The sequence below is a fragment of the Fusarium oxysporum genome, chromosome 1 (assembly GCF_000149955.1).
Source record: "Fusarium oxysporum f. sp. lycopersici 4287 chromosome 1, whole genome shotgun sequence".
Taxonomy (NCBI): domain Eukaryota; kingdom Fungi; phylum Ascomycota; class Sordariomycetes; order Hypocreales; family Nectriaceae; genus Fusarium; species Fusarium oxysporum.
This window is the reverse complement of record NC_030986.1, coordinates 4,955,992-4,975,593: the sequence shown is the minus strand read 5'-3', so window position 1 is coordinate 4,975,593 and position 19,602 is coordinate 4,955,992. Positions and strand designations below refer to the sequence as shown.

General features: G+C 48.6%; 6 protein-coding genes across 11 annotated transcripts; 4 read left to right on the top strand and 2 right to left on the bottom strand.

Moving 5' to 3' along the window:
* The first annotated feature begins 3 nt into the window (after positions 1 to 3).
* Positions 4 to 5,619, top strand: FOXG_01058 (uncharacterized protein). Of its 6 annotated transcripts, XM_018377784.1 has the most exons (5): positions 4 to 451; positions 693 to 717; positions 946 to 1,024; positions 1,110 to 2,733; positions 2,785 to 5,619. In XM_018377784.1, exons 1-5 carry the CDS (start codon positions 448 to 450, stop codon positions 2,823 to 2,825), a joined length of 1,773 nt encoding a protein of 590 aa, XP_018233574.1. In that variant the 5' UTR covers positions 4 to 447; the 3' UTR covers positions 2,826 to 5,619. The 6 variants fall into 6 exon arrangements, with proteins under 6 accessions (XP_018233574.1, XP_018233577.1, XP_018233576.1 ...); XM_018377787.1 differs by having other exon boundaries at positions 693 to 1,024; XM_018377786.1 differs by having other exon boundaries at positions 4 to 717.
* On the bottom strand, positions 3,235 to 5,623 carry FOXG_01057 (uncharacterized protein). Its single transcript, XM_018377783.1, has one exon. The coding sequence runs from the start codon at positions 5,244 to 5,246 to the stop codon at positions 3,441 to 3,443; it is 1,806 nt and encodes a 601-aa protein (XP_018233573.1). The 5' UTR covers positions 5,247 to 5,623; the 3' UTR covers positions 3,235 to 3,440.
* A 661-nt stretch (positions 5,624 to 6,284) lies between these two features.
* On the bottom strand, positions 6,285 to 8,506 carry FOXG_01056 (uncharacterized protein). The gene is made up of 4 exons (XM_018377782.1): positions 7,544 to 8,506; positions 7,234 to 7,494; positions 7,161 to 7,177; positions 6,285 to 7,107 (listed from the first exon to the last, which is right to left on the bottom strand). Exons 1-4 carry the CDS (start codon positions 7,877 to 7,879, stop codon positions 6,411 to 6,413), a joined length of 1,311 nt encoding a protein of 436 aa, XP_018233572.1. The 5' UTR covers positions 7,880 to 8,506; the 3' UTR covers positions 6,285 to 6,410.
* On the top strand, positions 8,358 to 8,879 carry FOXG_01055 (uncharacterized protein; the record flags this gene model as incomplete). The annotated part of the gene is made up of 1 exon (XM_018377781.1): positions 8,358 to 8,879. The coding sequence occupies exon 1, from the start codon at positions 8,556 to 8,558 to the stop codon at positions 8,877 to 8,879; it is 324 nt and encodes a 107-aa protein (XP_018233571.1). The 5' UTR covers positions 8,358 to 8,555.
* A 1,837-nt stretch (positions 8,880 to 10,716) lies between these two features.
* FOXG_01054 (uncharacterized protein) lies at positions 10,717 to 12,522 on the top strand. Its single transcript, XM_018377780.1, has one exon. It carries the CDS (start codon positions 10,973 to 10,975, stop codon positions 12,284 to 12,286), a length of 1,314 nt encoding a protein of 437 aa, XP_018233570.1. The 5' UTR covers positions 10,717 to 10,972; the 3' UTR covers positions 12,287 to 12,522.
* A 194-nt stretch (positions 12,523 to 12,716) lies between these two features.
* On the top strand, positions 12,717 to 15,589 carry FOXG_01053 (uncharacterized protein). The gene is made up of 3 exons (XM_018377779.1): positions 12,717 to 13,360; positions 13,415 to 14,277; positions 14,332 to 15,589. The coding sequence occupies exons 1-3, from the start codon at positions 12,983 to 12,985 to the stop codon at positions 14,894 to 14,896; spliced, it is 1,806 nt and encodes a 601-aa protein (XP_018233569.1). The 5' UTR covers positions 12,717 to 12,982; the 3' UTR covers positions 14,897 to 15,589.
* Positions 15,590 to 19,602: the final 4,013 nt, after the last annotated feature.

Sequence of the window (19,602 nt, the reverse complement as noted above, 5' to 3'; positions counted from 1 at the left end):
TTCCCCTGCCTGCCTGCTTCTTGCTTCTTGCTCTGGCTTGTCTCTTCTGTTCTTCCTCACCCCCAGCGGCGGCAGCCACAATCAGCGTCCGGCCCATTTCCACCCTCCGTCCTGGTCTCCCAAACCCAAGTCCAGGCCAAATCAAGTCCACCTTACTTACCTACTCTCGCTTGATTCTCTCGCTCTTTCTCTCCCCCCCAGAAACGCCAACTCGTTAACTCTTGCTTTTTTACTCATTCTCATTTTGATACTCAGTTTCGGGTTTCAAGTCTCGATTCCAATTTTCACCCAACTCCTCCAAAGTCACTTCGTCCTCACAAACTCGCTTTCACCAGATCATTCATCATCGAATCCTCACTGTCACCCTGGGTCGTCACTTGAATTTTTGCGCCTCTGGTGCACGCCATATAATGCCTACGATTCCATGATTGAATATGTTTTAGAAGCATGTGTAAGTTATATCACTCTCTGTTCAACCAACCTTTGTCATAACCTCTTATTTCCTCTCTCCGTCTCGTCTTACACTACATGGCGATTGATTGATTGATTGATTGATCCTACCCGTTCTCCCCGAAGGGCGTCTGTCCCTTTCCGTTCCGTTCCTGCTCATCCGCGCCCGCGGGTTCGAGGCCAAGAACCTCGCATCATACCCCAGTCTTGGCATCCCAACGAACTGACATCAAATCGTCCAGCGCTCACCGAGATACGAAATGTCGTGTATGTCTTTACTCCATCCATTATGTCTCTCTGCCTGCAACGTCGTTGTATTCTCGTGGCCGTTCTTCTCATCATCGTCGCTGGCGTGACATAACGACTACGCCGCCCTCGACTCCCCGCTTGCACCAACGCAGCAAACCACACGACATCGCCTACAACCTTTCGATCAGACGACATCACTCGCCTTGCTTGATTAAAGCTGTGAACATTGCTGACCAATTTCACCAGCCTCCTCTTCAGTAATCCAGTATGGAGCGGCGCCAGTACGGTCCCGTCGACAATCATCCGAAACCTCACGGCTCTTTCGGTGCGTTAATCCACTTGACATTTATCATTCCGTTGCGACGAGGTAACTACAAGACTCATCTAGCATTGACTGACCACGCAAACAGTCCGACATAGCATATAAGGAGCGGATTTCCACCAACATTACCACACTAACCTCCACAAATGCCGACTCGTCTAATGGCCTTATCACCGGCCTCCTCTACGTCCCCGACCTCGACAACGATCGTGAGTGCGACCAGCAGCAATACCAGTTTATTCCTCGAAATGTCACCCGCCGAGATAATCTTCCTCCTACCAATTACAATCTCATCGCTCTCGCGCCGTGGTTCAGCATCGATTGTACCCTAGCCTACCTTGCTTCTGCGCGTCTCGACCCCATTCGCGCTTTCATCTTTTACAAACCTAACAACTCGTCAAATCAGCCTCAAGATGCGGACTCGCCTGTTTGGAATCTGGAAGATGGTGGAGCCTGGATGACTGCCAACAAATATCCGATTTACGCCATTTCTGGTCAAGAAGGCCAGAATATGATGCGACAACTCAGTTACTATTCAGGCAGCGTGGACGACATACCTTATGGCGAAAATATCAGCACACTTTATGGCCCGAACCCGAAGGATTATGTCCGTATCTGGACTGAACTCAGCGTTCAGGATGAATCTGGTATTCCACCGCTATGGGCGTTCTTCCTCATAGTAATTGGTGCCTTGCTTGCCATATTTGCATTCGTCTCGATAACCATGCACCTTGTTCAACGAAGACGACGTATATCACTTCGAAAAAGAGTTGAATCTGGGGAAGTCGATCTTGAAGCCATGGGAATTAAGCGCCTGACAGTACCTGCTACCCATATCACCAGCTTCCCTCTATTTACTTACAACGCGGACCCGGACTCGACAGCGCCTCCTCCTACCCCATCATCTACACGACGCATGCGAAGTAGCCGAGGATTCGATCAACGCAGCACACGATCCGGTGCCAGTGTTCGGAGCAAAAGATCCAATATCGGGGCCTCAGGCGACAACGCTGCTACTAATTTCCAACCTAGTTGTCACATCTGCCTCACCAATTTCGAACACCGAGTCACCATCATTCGGGAGCTTCCTTGCGGTCACATATTCCATCCCGAATGTATCGACGAGTTTCTGTCAAAGAATAGTTCTCTCTGTCCTATGTGCAAGCATTCAATGTTGCCCAGAGGTTACAGTCCAAGGATCACTAACGGAATGGTGCGTCGAGAACGTGCTCTGAGGAAATTACGTCAAAGAGTCGATCTCGAGGATTTATCTGAGGAAGGTGATAACACGAAGATGAAGGACTGGAGTAAAAGACTATTCCGAACCTCACCATCACCTTCACGACCTTCCTCGTCGCCACTTGTTACCTTGAAGCTACCCAAGTTTAGACGACAACCTGTTACAAATACAGCAACGAATGTGGAGGGACGAGTAGAAACGCCACCAGTATCGTCCACCCTCGCACAATTCCAAGAACCAGAACCAGAACCAGAACCAAACACTCGCCCACCAGCTCCAGCCCAGATTCCAAAGACAAGAAGGCCCAGACCTCGACTTTTGAATATGCTCCCAACACAGCCAGAGAATTCCGAGTTGAATACGGATCCAACGCCAAGACGCGGAAGTCCTTCTTCGTTTGCTCGACAACGCATGCGTGAAATTGCAGCCAAGAACGCGCCTTTCGACGATCCGGACTCTCAAAGGGCGATATGTAAGTCGTTTATCTAAATGGACGTAAAAGCATACACTAACGTGATCACAGGGCTACGAGCACTCTCAAAAGTTTTCCCAGGCTATTTCTAATTCTGCTTTGATCATGGTCAGAAAACATCTCTTGCATTTGATGGGGCAACATAGGTCAGGCGTTTATGTCATAGGCAGGGTTTTGGGATCTAGGCCGATCCATTGATTATACGACTTTTTTTTCGGGTACATTGGTGCATTGGAAAGGCATTTAATGAGGCGTTGGTTGGATTTACGAGAATTGTATATACAGGGGCTCGTTGAGAGGATAGGAGGTGCAGAGCAGCGGGCTAGCAATGGCATCCCATCTACTATTTGCGTGTTGTCCAGAATAGTAGCCAGGGTCTGGACTGGATAAACCATTGGGTTTTCCACCATGGCTGAACGATCTCTTGTGTAGAAGAAATCACCAGCCATCAACAAAGCATATACCCAAACAATATACAATCACGATATGAAGCAACATGGGTAGCATTATCAAATGACCAAGATTTTCATATTTTAGATCAGGTTATCATATATTTCCAAGAACTAGCTATTCCCCTGCATGCGCCAATGTATCTGAGGGTTCAAATCGTTCATATTTCTCGCTCTAGGTACGCTCCAAACGCCAAACATAATCAAAGTTCGATGATCCAAATTACTACGTTCTGGTTTCTGATCATAATGCACTGCTCAATTCCCTTCACCACGCTTTCCTTTACCCTCCAGCAACGGCTCATTACGGACTCCGCCTCTAGCAAGTGCATCTCGAACGCGATCATTCTCGGCAGCACGAATTCTGCTTCTTGCGTCCTCCAGACGTTCGACGCCTCGATCAATGGTCTCAATATGCACGCTCAGAGGGATTGGAGGTCCACTACCAATACCATTGCGGAGCACCTCTGGCTCAGCAACACGGTCACGCAAGTCGCCCAGACCAGCTTGGATGCTCTCGAGTTCGAGGATAAGCGCGTTGACCTGTGCAACTGCTGAAGAACGCTGTGCGTCAACCTGGCGCAGAAGAGCCAGTTGGCGGGAAAGGCTGTTAAGTTGGTTCGAGTTTGCACCGACAAGTGTCCAGATATTCCAGAGGACGTTTTCACGACGAGATGCTGTATCGGCAGAGGAGCGAGAACTGATGTCGTAGATGAGCATCAGATGATCCTCGGCTTTTGTAAGCAGGCGCAGAACGGCCTGCGCTTCAAGGATAAGGGTCGCGATACGATCCGAGACAAGAGCTGTATGTTCAATATACTTGTCTAGGAGAACTCGCTCATTGAAGATATGATCTGTAGTTGGCTGGAACGGGTGAAAGAGCCACGAAGCCCAGCCAAGAATAGGCGAGGGCGAGGAAATCGACTTCCCATCATCTGTTTCTGGGGATAGAGTATCGAGATAACGAGATGTCCAGCGATTGATGCTTATGACAGCATCAACAGCAGACCCAACATGGGTGTTGAACTTCTGCAAGTCCGAAGACGTCTGCCTCGCCGTGTCGATGTAACCGTCGAACTCAAACAGCAACTCATCGCGAGCTTGTAGATCGCTGTGTCGCACAAGGCTGCGTAGATCTCGGATGGCCGTTTCAGATCTTTTCATCTCGAATGGGAGAGACACTCCATCAGAGCTCTTTTCAAGAACTTGCTCGAACTTTGACTGCACATTCATGAGATCATCGAACTCAACGGGTAATCCATCGCCTCCAGCAGGCACTATCGTATCCAGAGAAGGACAGAACGGAAGATTTAGTAACGATGCGCCCGGGATACGGCAAAGAGGGGATAGAGATGCGGCGATAGAGCGAGTTGCCATGTTCTGTGCAATAATAAGACCACCAAAGCAAAGATAGATAGCCAGTAGAATCGCAAAAGGTTTCTGAGCGTAGCGGAATGCTAGCCCGATAACGTTAAGAAACCATGCAAGTGTATTGTATATCGCCGCTGGGATGCTTTGAGCGATTTGATTTCCAACTGTTGGCGGTGGCTGTTCGCGATATTGGCGGCGATGATATTCATCCTCGGTCTCATATCTTGCGCGCGCATTTCTCTGCTTGGGTGGACTCGAATGTGGTGGATTTCCTCTTCTCCTCACACCTTCGTTGCCGCCATATTCTATGCCCAGTCCTCTTATCGTGCGCTCACTCCTACTACTTCCCTCACTCGCAGTATCGATGCGCGGCATGTGAAATTCTGGATCGGGTGATCGAAAGACTCGCTCTCCGTTCGCGCTCACACTTGCGCGCGAAAGACTCGGCCTGAACGGCTCTCGTAGAATGACCTGCTCGTCGTCTGGGTCTGCCCCAAAGTCGCGAATGCTATCCTGCGATGCGAAGCTGAGATTTCCTTGAGAAAATGGTTGGGAGGGTATGTTGCCTGAGGATGTAGGTGGTGATGATTCCCCAAGCGATGGGAGAATACTTGTGTCGAAACTGTCGTTCTCGCCTTCAACAAAGCGCCACGAGTCCTCGGGTCGAAGCTCACGCTGGCGCGAAGATCCCATGTTGTTCACCTTCGGCGCTCGAGTACGGCAGAGTCGCACACGAGCAGGCGTTACGGTCACGTCACCTCAGTCCAAGAAGTATACACACTCGACGTCCGGTCGCATCAGATAGGCGAGATGTATGGTGAAAGTGTCGTATTTATAGTGTAGAATGTGAGATAGCAATATGCGCCAAGTTAGATCGTGAAGCGCTGACTGGCGCCCTTAGCGTAGGCAGGCGGAAGTTCTAGGAGCGGTGAGTCATCGGCAGTTGTGATAATCGTTCACGGTGATTATCGGCGGAAGTGCGCTTGGTGTTTCAGGTCGTGAACGGGTGTCAAAATGAGGTTGATGTTGTTAGGTTGTTGTCTTTATGAATGATGTAAGAGCAGGGTAAGGTAGGCGAGGCGGCAAATGGAGCTACATGGCCGGGCGAGGGTAAGTGAGGTCACTACCCACCAAATCATAGTGGGGAAGGACAAAGGCCCTGGGGGTGGAAGGAAAGGTAAATGATACTGAAGTTTAATACTTATTACTCTAAACATGGCTCAACTTATTGATTTAATTAATTCCATATTGCAAAGTATATTCAATATGCAATATAGTCCGTAATTTGTTATGGCCTTCACTGATCAATCGATACCTGAAGACTAACTTCTATCTTAGTATTCTGTCAGTTATACATAATTAGTAGACCCTTGTCGCGCTGCCTAGCGTCGGCCAATAGTGTGGACATATAGAGGCTGACCGAGACCTCGTGGTCAATTTAATTAAAATCTAGGGTATTACCGGTCACCATCTTAACCAGACGTCAATGAAAAAGGCCCAAGACCAACTTCTTTCCATCTGTCAATTTACTATTGAGCATTAATAAATGGGCCTCCGTGGTTAAATACACAATTTTCAAAAGCTACAATATTGCCAATCGAGCTCAAAAATACCCAGTGTGGTTAAACCTTATAAGTTCTCCCTGTCTAAGAGATGCTAAACATGTAAAACTTGACCAAGCAAACCGTGAAGCGTATACAAAATCGACCGTCTTCCATTTCTCGATCATGCCTCTTTTGTATCATTAAGTTTGAATGAGTCTCGGAAATCTGTGTTAAATCTACTACCACTTCCTCCTTCAAACTAGGTCAAACTCTTATCTAGATATGGACATACAACGACGAGGACACATTGTAGTCACCCCTCCTCTACTTTCACAGGAACTGAGCCTCCCGCCGACTTGTCACCTAAACACCCTGCTTCGACATAAACATTCGAAACTGAACTTCCTGCGCCAGCTGTTATATCCGAGGCTGTCATATCTCCGCCAGGAACTTGAGTTAGATCTCCTCCCCAAGCCACGTCACCCGTCTCCGGCTCACATTGCAGCGAGTATGATGGCAGCCCCGACCAACCACCCATATGCTCTACTGTGGGCGACCTGAGCCAGAGAGACCCTCCCTCAGTTGTAGACGCAGGTGTATCACCAACCGCCGACATAGCCTGAGAAAGCTCCATATACCCATGCTCATGGCCGCCTCGGCCCAGTGCCTCCATGAAAACGTCAGATAACGCCTTCGACCTGGGCCAGAATTCCCCAGACTTTTTCAGGAACTCTGCCAGAAACAAAACTCTAGATCTGTAATCTGGCTGCCCTGCACTGTGGAGCACAGCATGACACAAAGGTGAGGCTGCGTGTTCCAAATCAAGTAGGCATGAAGGGGAGAACTTCTCTGGTACAAGCTGAGAACCAAGAAGAGCCATCAGACGCAATGGTGCTTGGAGAACTAGTGGTGACTGAGCGTCATGCTCTGTAGCAACCCTGTGAAGTAATGAAGCCGCGATGTGTTGATCCCAGTGTCCGTAGAGATGAGCCTGCATCCGGATCTCGAGTCTTTAGACAGATTTAGCCATCTGAAAAAAACTTTTTAGGGAGATTTGACTTACCCAAAAGAGACCACTAACTACAAGATAAACTGTGAGTAGCTGAACTAGCCCCTGAACGAGTCAAAGAACTTACCGCATGGTATAGGATCATATCAAACATGCCATCTTCCCAAACGCGATATTTTTTCCTGTCGTTGATTCTGAATCGCCAGGAATCGATACGCTGATTTGCATACTTGAGGTTATGCCGGGCTGCCTGACTACAATCATGAAGAAACGGTGCCACATGACTATCGTATATACGAATAAGATCAACAAAGTAGGCCCAAGAAGAGTACTCGCGAGAGGGGCCTAGACGATCGTACTCTTCAAGAGTTACTGGGACTGGAATTTTCTACTGGAAAGTCAGCGTGAAGTGGCTACCTCGAACAAGAATTACGTACACCGGCCTGGTAATCCCAATCCTCGCATGGGAGCCCTACCACAAAACTAGGCCCAGGAGGGTAGAGTGTTGAGCAAAGATGATTCTGTCGCAAACAAAGCAACATCTCATGTGTATACAATCCCCAATATGTCCGGCGACATGATTCAGCGAGGACTGGGTCTGTTTCCCTATCCGCGAACTCCTTGCTCTGGAGTCCCAGACAAGAAGCCAGCACACAGGCTTTGTTGAACATGATTTTGCCAACGTTGCCATGCTGACTCCCGAATGCTGTAATAGAAAGACACAGCAGTGCTTGAACAGACCAGATTGTTGGGGAAAGGGTGTCATGCGACATTTGGTAGGCATTCTGTTGGACAAGGTCGACAAGACACAGCTACAAGTATAGAGAACCAATGTAGGTAACTGTGGCAACCAGGAAACGTAAGTTTTCTGGTTGCGTTTTACAGAGATCGTCCAGTTTCTTTCTTGGGGGTAGCCAAGAGTGGGTGACGTGAAAGTTGGCGTACTAGAGGTCGAATGGATGTATGGTACTGCAAGGTGTGGAAGCTATCATCTGGGGGAACGGAATGCCGGGCCCAGCAAGGTCTGGCGACGGTGTGCTCTCTGTAGCGTCATCTTGATCATTCACCAAATCCTCTTCCTTCATCATACTTGTCTTCTTTGAATCTCGGATCCCTCGACGTGTCTTGATGTAACGACACGGTTTACCCTCTTCTTTGCATCGAGTGCATGTCTCAAGTCCATCGCACCTTATATGCTTATGACGACAAGGAACGCAAGCTAAAGAGACACGCTGCTGGGTTTTTGAGGTTCCCGTACTAACTCGTTTCTGACTCGAGTTGAGTTCAACACCAGGTAAAACTTCGTCTTGTGATGACCTTGCCATAGTTTGATCGACGAACAGGGTTTTCCAAGTGATTTCGAAAGGAGGTCTCAAGGCCCCGTACAGTTTCGCTTTGTTGGCAAACACCAGTGGTAGGACCCAACAGGGAGGCTAGAATCGATAAAGGATGTGTTATGGCACCGAATCAAGCTTGTTTGTCAAGAACGAACAGATTGAACAGATTGAACAGATTGAACAGATTGAACAGATTGAACAGATTGAACAGATTGAACAGATTGAACAGATTGAACAGATTGAACAGATTGAACAGATTGAACAGATTGAACAGATTGAACAGATTGAACAGATTGAACAGATTGAACAGATTGAACAGATTGAACAGATTGAACAGATTGAACAGATTGAACAGATTGAACAGGTTGAACAGGTTGAACAGGTTTGTGGTAAGTGCCAGAGCCATGGAATATATGCACACATAATAAGGAATTAGAAATGGAAAGACACGGATGGAACTACGAGTTCAATACAAATACATAGTACCAGTGCAACGGGGTGGAGGCGTAGGGCAGAGAAGATGGTCGTCAGGCTTAAACAAAAGCAAATGATCCAACGCATCATGATTGGAAGAGGTGGGTAGTTGAGTTAGATTCAAATCTCAGAACCATGTTGCAATACCTGACTCCTCCAGTCGTGTTGGCCCCAGGGAGGTATGTGGCGTGGATATAGGTTCCCAGTCGAGGACCAGGTAGGGGGAAAGACCTGTCAGAAAACGGCCGCCTGCATCTCCATGTCGGCCTTTATACATTGAGAGTTATGACAGCTGTGACCTAGAAGACAGACGCCAGTGACCATGTTGCTGGTTTCGCGTTGTTAGGTTCGCGGACCAAGGGCGTGCAGAGGGGCCAAGAATGGGCCGCTCCCGACTCAATGATGGCAACTCTGGCACGAGAACCAGGTTGTTGATGCATCTAGCACCCGGAGATTTTCACAGAGACATACAAGACGGCGTGTATGTGTCGTTTGATTATGCGTTTGAGGGTTGTCGTTAAAGTGAAGTCTAAGCAGCAAAGGCAGGCTGATCTACACTGTTGGACAGCTGTTGAACCGCCACTCGGAGCGGGCCTTGCAAAGCTCCCGTCTCTCTTAAGACAGCAGGCAATATAGTCACTAAGGGCAGCCGTTGTCTCATTAACTAGCAACTCGAGCTCTGATTGTTTGCATGGTATCCACAGAGGAGGAGATGCCTGGTCGCCGGCTGGAGGATTCACGTTTCTGACGTGTAAGACGTCATCAGAAGAGTCGCGATGCAGATGCAAGTGCAACACAACCAATATAAAAATTGCTTTTTCCAAAGGAACTCTGTGTAACACAGTGCCCATGCAGCTAGTCGTCATAGTCCCAGCTCCCAGGTGTCTGGGACATACTGGTTGCATACAGGGCTATCGGAGATATCATAGCGCCCTTGATTGCTGGTCGCTGGTCAAGCCTCAAACATACATACATAGCTGAATTCTGCCAAGTAAGTGTGGCTTATCTTCCCCAGAGCCTGGTTTTTGGTTTGTCGACGATTTGTGATGCTCTAAGAATGAAGCATCTCTGAGTTTCATGATTTGATGGTATCGGCCGAAGTTTGTTGGATGAAATGTGCTTTCTAGAGGCACAGAAGTCTTGAGGCGGTTTGGGACGAGTTGAGCCGCACTTGCCATCTCAAGTTCTGTGTAACTGCCACTCGCGCCATGGCACCCTCTCCTCATTGGAACAAGGGGAACCAGTAAGAGCAAGGGCGTTTCGTGGGGGAAAGAGAGGAGTTGCAGCGGGAGGGGCTCCCGGCTTATGGCCCGGCCCAGACGGAGACAGAGAGGGAGACACAGTGGCTAGGTTAGTATCTATCCAAGCTAACAAAAGGCCTGGTTAAATTCAGTGTAAATGCAGGAGACCTTGGACTAGTTAATTCTGGTACTTCGCTGTAAGGTTAGAAGTTATCTTGCTCTTTGAAGAGTGGGAACAAGCGCTAAAGCAAGTCTCAGTGAGCACGGAGTAAGACAAGCGCGTGGAAATAAAAGTCCCTTACTTTTTTACGAGTGTCCTTTACCTATCCTCGGGGAGCAAGAAAACTTAAGACTTTAGAAGAGGATGCCAAAATAAACTCAGTAAAGGGTCCCCTAAGCCTGGGCTAAATTACCTAAACACTTTTGTCGCTTAGGGTCAAAGTCCTAAGCTCTCTGCCTCCCCTAGCCTAGGCAGAGGCACGAGGGACGAACATGCACGGTATGGTAAAGTAGCCGATAAGGCCTAGGCTCTGTAACACCTCGGCTCGGCTTCTGCTCGACAAACCCCGGCCCTGGCGTCATGGGGGGAGTTTAGCATGGGCCCGCACAATCCCCCCAGATGAGATCCAATGCGATGCGCTGAGACGAGCTGAACTGCGTGGTTCCTTTTTGCTTTTATCACCTGCAACAAACGAAAGCTCGCTCTACCCAACTGTAACCGGATCAACCCACCACCAAATCGACCGATAGACTCCCAGTTAAATACCCGAAACTCAACGAACGCCCTCATCCTCATGCGCATGCATCAGGTCAAATGACCGACTCGAGCTTCGTCCAAGCCCAACGCCGCGTTGCTGCGCGTCGCCAAACCCGTGAGGCCGAAGCCGCTGCTCGCATCGCTGCACAGCGGCAATCTTCTCGACCTAGAGCCAACCTCGAGCGCTTACCTTACCCCCTAAATCGCATCGGATCTGCCTGGGATGCTGTATCGACAAGGGAGGGCACGCGTCCTGCATTTCGAGTAGGACAAGTCGATGCCGAATTACTCGATGTAGAGCTCTTGGACATTCTCAAGGACCAGGTTTGCGAGGGTCTCAAATACTTTGGTGGAGGGCATCTGCACGATGACTGGTCAGCTGAGATTATGTTGGCTCTAAGGGCGGTGCTTTTCAAACTCACTGTCTGGGACCACGATGCCACATACGGAGCGGCTCTCCAAAACCTCAAATATACCGACGCCAGAAACGACGGGCTTATACTCAAAGCACCCTCAAAGGTGCAGAAATCACTCTATGGACTTGTCACAGTATTTGGAAACTATGCTTGGACGAGATGGGAGGACTGGCTTCTGGAGCATGACGATGGTTACGACGAGCCAAGTCCCCGACTAAAGCGACTATCGAAACTGACATCTGCCCTCTCAACTGTTCACTCGGCAGCGGCATGTGTCTCATTTCTAGTCTTCTTACTGCATGGACGATATCGAACACTCCTTGATAGAATTCTCAGAATGAGACTTGCGCCACCCACAAGCCAAGTAAGCAGAGAGGTCTCATTCGAGTATCTCAACAGGCAGCTTGTCTGGCATGCCTTCACCGAGTTTTTGCTTTTCGTACTACCCCTGATCGGCATCCAGCGATGGCGACGCTGGCTGACCAGGACATGGCGGAAAACAAAAGACATTATCAGAACGGGGCCTCAAGAACAGGGCAAGGCTAATGGTGAATACGCATTCCTCCCTGAGAGAACATGCGCAATTTGCTACCAGGACCAGAATACAGCAACTTCTGAGAACGAAGTGATGGCAGCAGCAGCATCCAGTGGTGTTATTGGTTCAGCCCAGACAGACATAACCAACCCATATGAGACAATACCTTGTGGGTGTGTATACTGTTTCGTTTGCTTGGCTACTCGATTGGAGAGAGAAGAGGGCGAGGGCTGGACCTGTCTGCGTTGCGGTGAGCATGTTAAAGAATGCAAGCCTTGGAGTGGTGACTTGGTTGAGCCGTCTGCAAAGCATGCTTCAGCCAAGACGGTGGCTTTCTCAGATGATATTACTGGGGGTGTGCTTGTAGATGAGCAGGATGAGGAATCGTTCGTAGAAAGTCTGAGCACGACCTCAGAGTAGAGGGCTAGGAGAGGCATTGATCTGCGGCGTTTATGGATATGTATGGATTGCTATATTTTGTAATATCACACGCAATGAATGCGATGTTGTTCTACTTTCTTCCATTACTCACTACCCAGTTCTCCCACTCACAATGCCACAGATAATGGGTGTAGTAGTCCCTGCTGCCTTCACTGCCTCGAAATCCCCAGAAAGGTATGTTTATGCGCGGTCAAAGCAAAGGAAACTCTTAATTAAGTAGTGACTCAATGAATAAATTTAAAAAGATTTGGATTTTATGAAAGAGAATCTGACAGCTGAAAGTCCACCCCAAGTTCCTTAGAAGGACCTGAGGGACCCTGAAATGGCCTGCCCACATATCCATCCTCTGAAGCCCACTAACACGGGTAGCGCGTCATAGCAGGGGAGATGGAACTTGGACCCCTGTTCTATTCCTACCTGTTGTCAGCCGAGATACGGACCAACATCAGCCCAATCTAATGCTTGGACAAATCAACACCAACTTCCAAATTCACGATACCGACATTTCACCATAATCATTCTTCTAATACTCGACGCATCCAATTCACGTGCCTTGAAGAACTCGAGACGCAATCCATCGACTTACTATACAGAATACGCCATAATATATAATCGAAGCCTTTCAATGTAGCCCGATATCACAACTCGATTACACCGACTCTCTCCCTTCATCCCATGCCCAGCTTCTTCCAGTTCACGCAGGGCACCGAGTCGCACGTCCGACCCAACGACTCGGCCCCTCTCCTAGGCCGCTTCCGCGCTGTTCCTCCGCGTCCTGGCGTGGTATCTCGAAGGCGCAGTCAACTCGGCCTCTTCTCGAATACCGCAGACAACAGAGGTAGCGTGCATATACTTGGATACGGTGCTTTTCCTGCAGATGACGACGATACGGACAGTGATTATGACCTTGAGGACGATAGGAGTTTGTGGCAACGTCTTTGGCAACGATGGGTGTTGGATATTTGGGTTGATCCGAGGCAGTCGGCGGTGAAGAGGGTCGTTGATAAGTGGTGGAGTCGGTATGCATTTCTGGTGTTGATGCCGGCCTTGTTGGTATGTGCTGGAGCTGCAATAAAAACAACAAAGAATCAACTGACTCAAGAATAGGCTGTGGCGTGGTGTTCTATACCTTTTCCTCAGTATAGAATTCCTGACGACCATATCGGTGATGGAGACGAGGATAGACTCCCCGACGGATCTAAGACGCCTGGTCACGGAGCTGCCCGAGTCCAGGTCAACTTTTGGTTCTTCCTATTCGTCTACTATGGTTTCTACAACCTTACTGCTCTTATCTGGATCACGAAGGTGTTCAACCTTTACAGCCTGAACTGGTGGCCCCAGTCTCTGGGTTTCCCGCTTACCGTCTCACTCATCGCCATCTTATCCATCGCCGTCCCCATACCCATGTACTACAATGATAAGGCGCGTTATTTGCTTGTTCACAATACAGCATGGATTTCATGGACCTTCATCATCATGGCCTTGCCTGTCACGATCGCCTTTATCATTCTCACGACTAATGAGCGGCACATCGGGCTTCGTCACTCGCTATCAGAAACTCAACGCATCTTTACTACATCCTGGTGGACCGGAGAGCCAGACACGTTCAACGGTAGGGACCGTCGGCGCCGTAATGTCACGGCTGATCTATTCGACGCAGACGCAACTCAAGTTGAACCCGAGCTGAGGCCACAGGGCGTTAGGATGCGTCGATTGTGGTTGCCAGCAAGCTTTGTGCGCTTCTTATGGTTTTGCGTTGCTTTGTTTATTGGGCTCATGGCATATGTGATCGGAGAGGCATACGCAGAAATCTATCTCCGAACCTTACCACACAACAACTTGGAGACAGTGGTGTACGTCTATGGCTGGGTTGCGACGGTGCACTTGCTGGATGCGTTAAGCGGCTGGGTGCTAGGAATTCGAGAGGGTGAGCGTGTCGGAAGCTATCCTTTGAGCTGGATCTTCAAACTGTAAGCCTCGATACATACAGATACTGTTGTTTCCACTACTGACACCACAGCCAGATACTTCATGTTGACCTACCAGATGTACGTTCGTGCGCTGTATGCACGACTGCGTTCACCACAACAGTTCATAACCCTCCAGATCTTGTCATCAACAGGTCTGGTTGTCATCACGCCCATCATGATGACCTCCTTTGTGCACAAGCTCTTAACAATTCTCGGGCTGAACTCGCAAAGCTTTGGTTCATACCAGAAGCTCCAGACCCGCAATGTCTTCATTCGCTTTCTTGCCGAAAACGTCTCAATGGTTGCATTCCTTGGGAGTATTCTAGTACTGCATTTCGGAGCTAACAAAGACGTTTACCCATATTTTGCGTTTGATACGGAGGGAGAGGACTACAACTTTGGCCTCACTTTCTACGCCTCATCAGTAACGTGGGCGTGTGAGTTGGTGGCGAGTCTTGCCGTGCGGGGACTCATCCGACTATTCTTCCAAATTGACGTCGGCCTGGAGGGGAAGCTGGACTTGGCTGTCTGGCCAGAGTTGATGCCAACCTGTGTGGCAGTCATGCTGCACGTGCTGCAGAACATGCTATTTTCCATCATCCGACTACAGTTTCAGTGAGTGGAGAAAGGATCCTCTGTGGTCTGGTGTGAAAGAGGACCGATCATCCAGGGGCTATTTTTCATAAAGGATTGATGAGTTAGAGGGTCGGAACGGCCCGAGAAAGGTTGCCGAGAGGTACGGCTATTGAGATGGTGCACCCATCGACATTCGCACCCGCGCAACGGACAATAGGTTGGATGTTTGGCCTCTGCTTTGCTTTTTCTGTTTTCGTCACTCTTAATCTGCGAGCCTTTGTCTTGAGTTGTCTTTCACTAGAGCGACTTCTTTGCATACTTTGTGATGACCTTGGACTGGGGAAGCTGTGCTGTTGATACAAGTCGATACCCATTAGAACGTTTCTAGAGAGTTTTGCTACGTTTCATCTTTGTTATAACGCATTAGATACCACATACTGTTTGCCGACACGTTGGTCATTACCGTTAATAGCAATTCCGGGTTGAGGAACTTCTGAAGTGGACCGAGATAGCGACCATTTCAGATCGTTAGGGCGACTTGTCTATGCAACTATATTGTTTCGGGACTTGCAGGCCAACAATGATTGGGCGACGGGGTTCAAATAACTATTTCCCATGCCTGGTGTTTCATAAAGTTTATCTGACAGAAGCAAACCTGGATCATGATTGGGTCGGTGCAGCTTCCGTAGAATGGTCCTTTTGAAACCCCATATTGAAGATTGAGATACTTGCCTACTGCACGCTGTCTTGCATACCAAGGCGATAGATGATGTGCACTGTAGCTATGAAAGGTTTGATCGGCTTGCCAGCCAACCCTTGAATTACCTGACTCGCAACCGAGCTGTTCCTAAACCGATCGCTCGTATCGGTTCAAAAACAGTAGCTCAGATTGGCTGCGTTCTTATGTTGATGCCTGCATAAAAGTTGTACTGTCTGTACTGTACTGCTGCGAAGGACCCAGTTCTATCAACATCCATGGCGACATCGCCCATCAAGAAAGATGGAGACACTTGTATCAAAACCTCGCGCCGAGCGGCCCGTAAGGGCGCCAACACAGAAACGCGCACCTGCGGCTAATGCAAGCCCCAACCAGTCTTTTCTTCGGTGAATGAGTACAACAAACGGCGGTGTACAATATTCAATATTATCAACAACCGGTCAATATGGCAGAGGAAGGAGAACTGATGACGCGGCGATGAAGGGGCAGCCGGTCAGCGAACACTGGAGGGGAGGATATGCAAGACATTGGATGGAGAGCTGGGGAAGCATGAGGCACAGCAGATAAAAAAGAACCACAACGACAACGCCCAAGACCAAGGCCAGATGGTGCGCGATACCGATAAGGCAATGTATTCCGGAACGGTCAAGAGAAAAGAGACACAGAAGCAGGTAGGTCGATGCAGAGGGCGGCACGAATGCAGCCGCACATCGCATCGCATCGAAGACGCAGAAAATTGCTGCATGTTTTTCAGGAAAGGAACCTGGTGGCTGGGATCAGGGCTGAAGGAAGAGATCGCAGCGCAGGGCAACGCAGCACATGCGCTGGCTGGTGTGGTTTGAAATGGCTTGGTGTGGTGTCGGGCACAAGCCCGTGATTCGTGATAGTGACTTGCAGCGAGCTGAAGCGGTAATCGTCAACCGTCTTACATGTTGCTAGAGAGCTCAGATGCGTCCTATTTTGATGGGCCGCCGGCTAAAAAAGAACCCTGTCCCATCTTATGCGGGTGTAGTGTAGCGTGTAGTACATACGCTTGACATGATAGACATCTGCCTGGTCTGAAGGTGCGTATAGTGTGCCTCATCCTCAGCAGTAAGGATCCATATTGGGCACAGAAACGGTCTCAGCTATCAGGGCCTGTGGGGTTGCATTATAATCGGTATCAGAGAGATAGCAGCCGATCAGTCACGATTGAAAAGGCAGACGGGTCCTGGGTTGTGCAATAAAGACGAGATCAGCATATTTCAACCCTTGATAGGCGTCGCAGTTGTGTTATCTTGGCATGATATAACGTCGTTCGGGAGCCTGGCGAACCCAAGCCAGTAAGCTCGGCCTAGTATGCCCTCGGTTTCGCCGTAATGGACTCATCGAGATGCTCTCTGTCATGATCGAAGATCGGAGCAGAATTGCGAGATCGTCTCGTTTAATAGAACAGAAAGTTTCAATGAAAGGAACAATAGCATGTGTCGCGAGACCCTCCACTGTAACAGCATCTGTCTACAATGTAGAGATTTGAACCCATGTAGGAAACTTGATGCCGTAGAGTAGCAATGTGAATGGCACAGCTGCATAGAAAGAGCGGATGGGCGTGGGGAGAGCTTGATAGAGGGTTGCAAGAAACACGGATTTGGCCATTTAAGAACACCATGAATAAGGAGTCATGCGATCTAAAAATAATAAGACCCAATTGCTCCTCATGGCCCTCATTCTTTTGTTGTATATGGATACTTCTCTGCAGATTAGTATCGGCCAGAGACGGATCATGAACCAAAACAGAGCTCTCATGAGCCATGCATTTGGAGGCGCTATGGGACGATGGCTGGCATGGGTTTATGGCGTCTCCGGCCTTGACCACGGAAACACAGTGGAACAGCGGTACTTGGGCGGAGCAAGTGGATAAGTTGTAGCTAAAAGGTTCTCTGGAGGAACTCGTTCATGGATCGTATGTTGGGTACCTTGTTATCCATGTTAAACCAAGCGGGTAGAAATGCCAACTTCGAAACCTCCATGATACAGCTTCTGGAACGTATCACTACGAGAAACAGTGGTTCTCGAATGTACCTTGGAGAACTTCTGGCGAACTGATTACTAGTGGTGTGATGGTTGATATGGTGAAAAAGATGGACTACTGAGATAGCATCGTATCATGAAGACATTTGTGTTAGACATGACAGGACAGGCTGCACCTGCTTCGTCCTTGGCCTCCATGTTGTCCACCAAATGGAAGCGGGAATAAGCATGGCATCCACTAAGAAACTAGACCAGTTGAAGAAGGAAGGGTGCCCAAGAATGAAAGGAGAGACACCCATCGGCGGTAACCTTGCCGCTGCTTCGATCCTTTGTTCGAGAGAATTGCCTAAAGAGGCAGTTCGTTGAACAACCTCCGCATTAGTATTCATCCTTCTAGTAGAAATAGGCTCTATCTGCCTCGACTGTATGTTATAAAATCATCTTGTAGGTATAGTTCAGCGAGGATGATGCCATATTCAAACTTAAAGAGCTTGTATAAAGCTGTAAAGTAAACGGGACCATTGAGTTCAATGCCTCATATGCCAAGCATACGGCAAGGATCCATTTCGTTTGCGGGAACCTGGACCTAGAAAAACAACTTAGAGGTACAGGCCTGGTTGGCCATGTACAGAATGTGCAACACATAACTCTCATGGCTGGCTGAAGCTCCGCTGGGCTTACGTGACTTTCCTTTCACGGGCTGTACAGTATCTCAGTCTCTTTCCTTCTGTCAAAAGACTCGTTTCATAGTGAGCTTCAGCTGTTCCTCTTAACTGGGGTTTCCTACCCGTGAATGTCCGGGTGGCTGTGGATAGATGTCGGAATAAACCCAGCAGCGCATATAAGACCCAATTGAAGTTGAAATTCCCTTGAAGCTGCTCCAAGGGCATGACCTGAAACTACGGGGATCCTCATAGTTTGCATTGGGTCAAATTCTATCTGGAGCCATTGCCCGTCCATCCGGGGCTGGCGGTATGAATTGCGGTAGCGGGAGGTAAGGCAGTGAAGTATACTTGGAGCGAAGAATTCTAGCGTCCCTCCAATGGACGCTAGGCTCGCAGCAGGCCCGATACTGGGGTAAGATAATTTATTGGATGCTAGGGTCTTGTTCAATCAAGGATAAAGGATTGAGGGACGACAACGGATCAAGGCAATCGAGTGAGCGTGCATAAGGGATGGAACTTGATAGAAATAGCTGGCATAATATTGATCTTATACAGCCAAACTCGTATTCATGATGCTTAGGTACAATGAGCAAACAAAACAATGTACATTTGATGTACAAGGAACAACACAGACCAACCATCATTCAACGGGGTCCAATGTGTGGCGGTTAATATTGAGTTGGACCTGGTCCCGCCATTGAGTAAAAAAAGCACTTGAATGGTACGACCTGGCATCCATGACATGTACAGAACACAACGGCGGAGCTTTTGTGTTTCTCGATTTGTCGCAGCTGACGTTACTGGGACTCTTGTCTGTAACAAAGAGACGCGTGGAAAATATACTCCAGTCCGTTATTGCTGGCAAACGCTCGTGAATCGTATCACGACAGATTCGTGTTCGCTCGGCAGCGTGAAGTCTGATTTGGCAAGTTGACTCATAGAGGTACAAAAGATGACCATCCAATAAGAGTGTCGATCAAGGGTTCAGGTTGCCGATTAGCATCTAATACTGCATTGATGCTACATTGATACTGCAATCATGCATGCAAACCGAGGAGTATGCATCATTTGTTTGTAAGAAATGGCGTTTTACATATCAGAATTGTCATGCAATCGTTGCGGTACCGTTATGTCGACATACGAATGTTTCATGATGATACAATTGGCGGGGTACTCATACTACCTATTTATCATTCTACACAACATATGGGATTGCGCGTACTGGGACAAGCTGCAAACACACAAGAACTTTCACGAAACAACGCTGCCTGGTATGAGTTGCATTCTCCATTCGGACATGGCTGCTTCTCGATATCCAATTGCACGATTGGTGCTTGTTGAGTCATGTAGACTAAT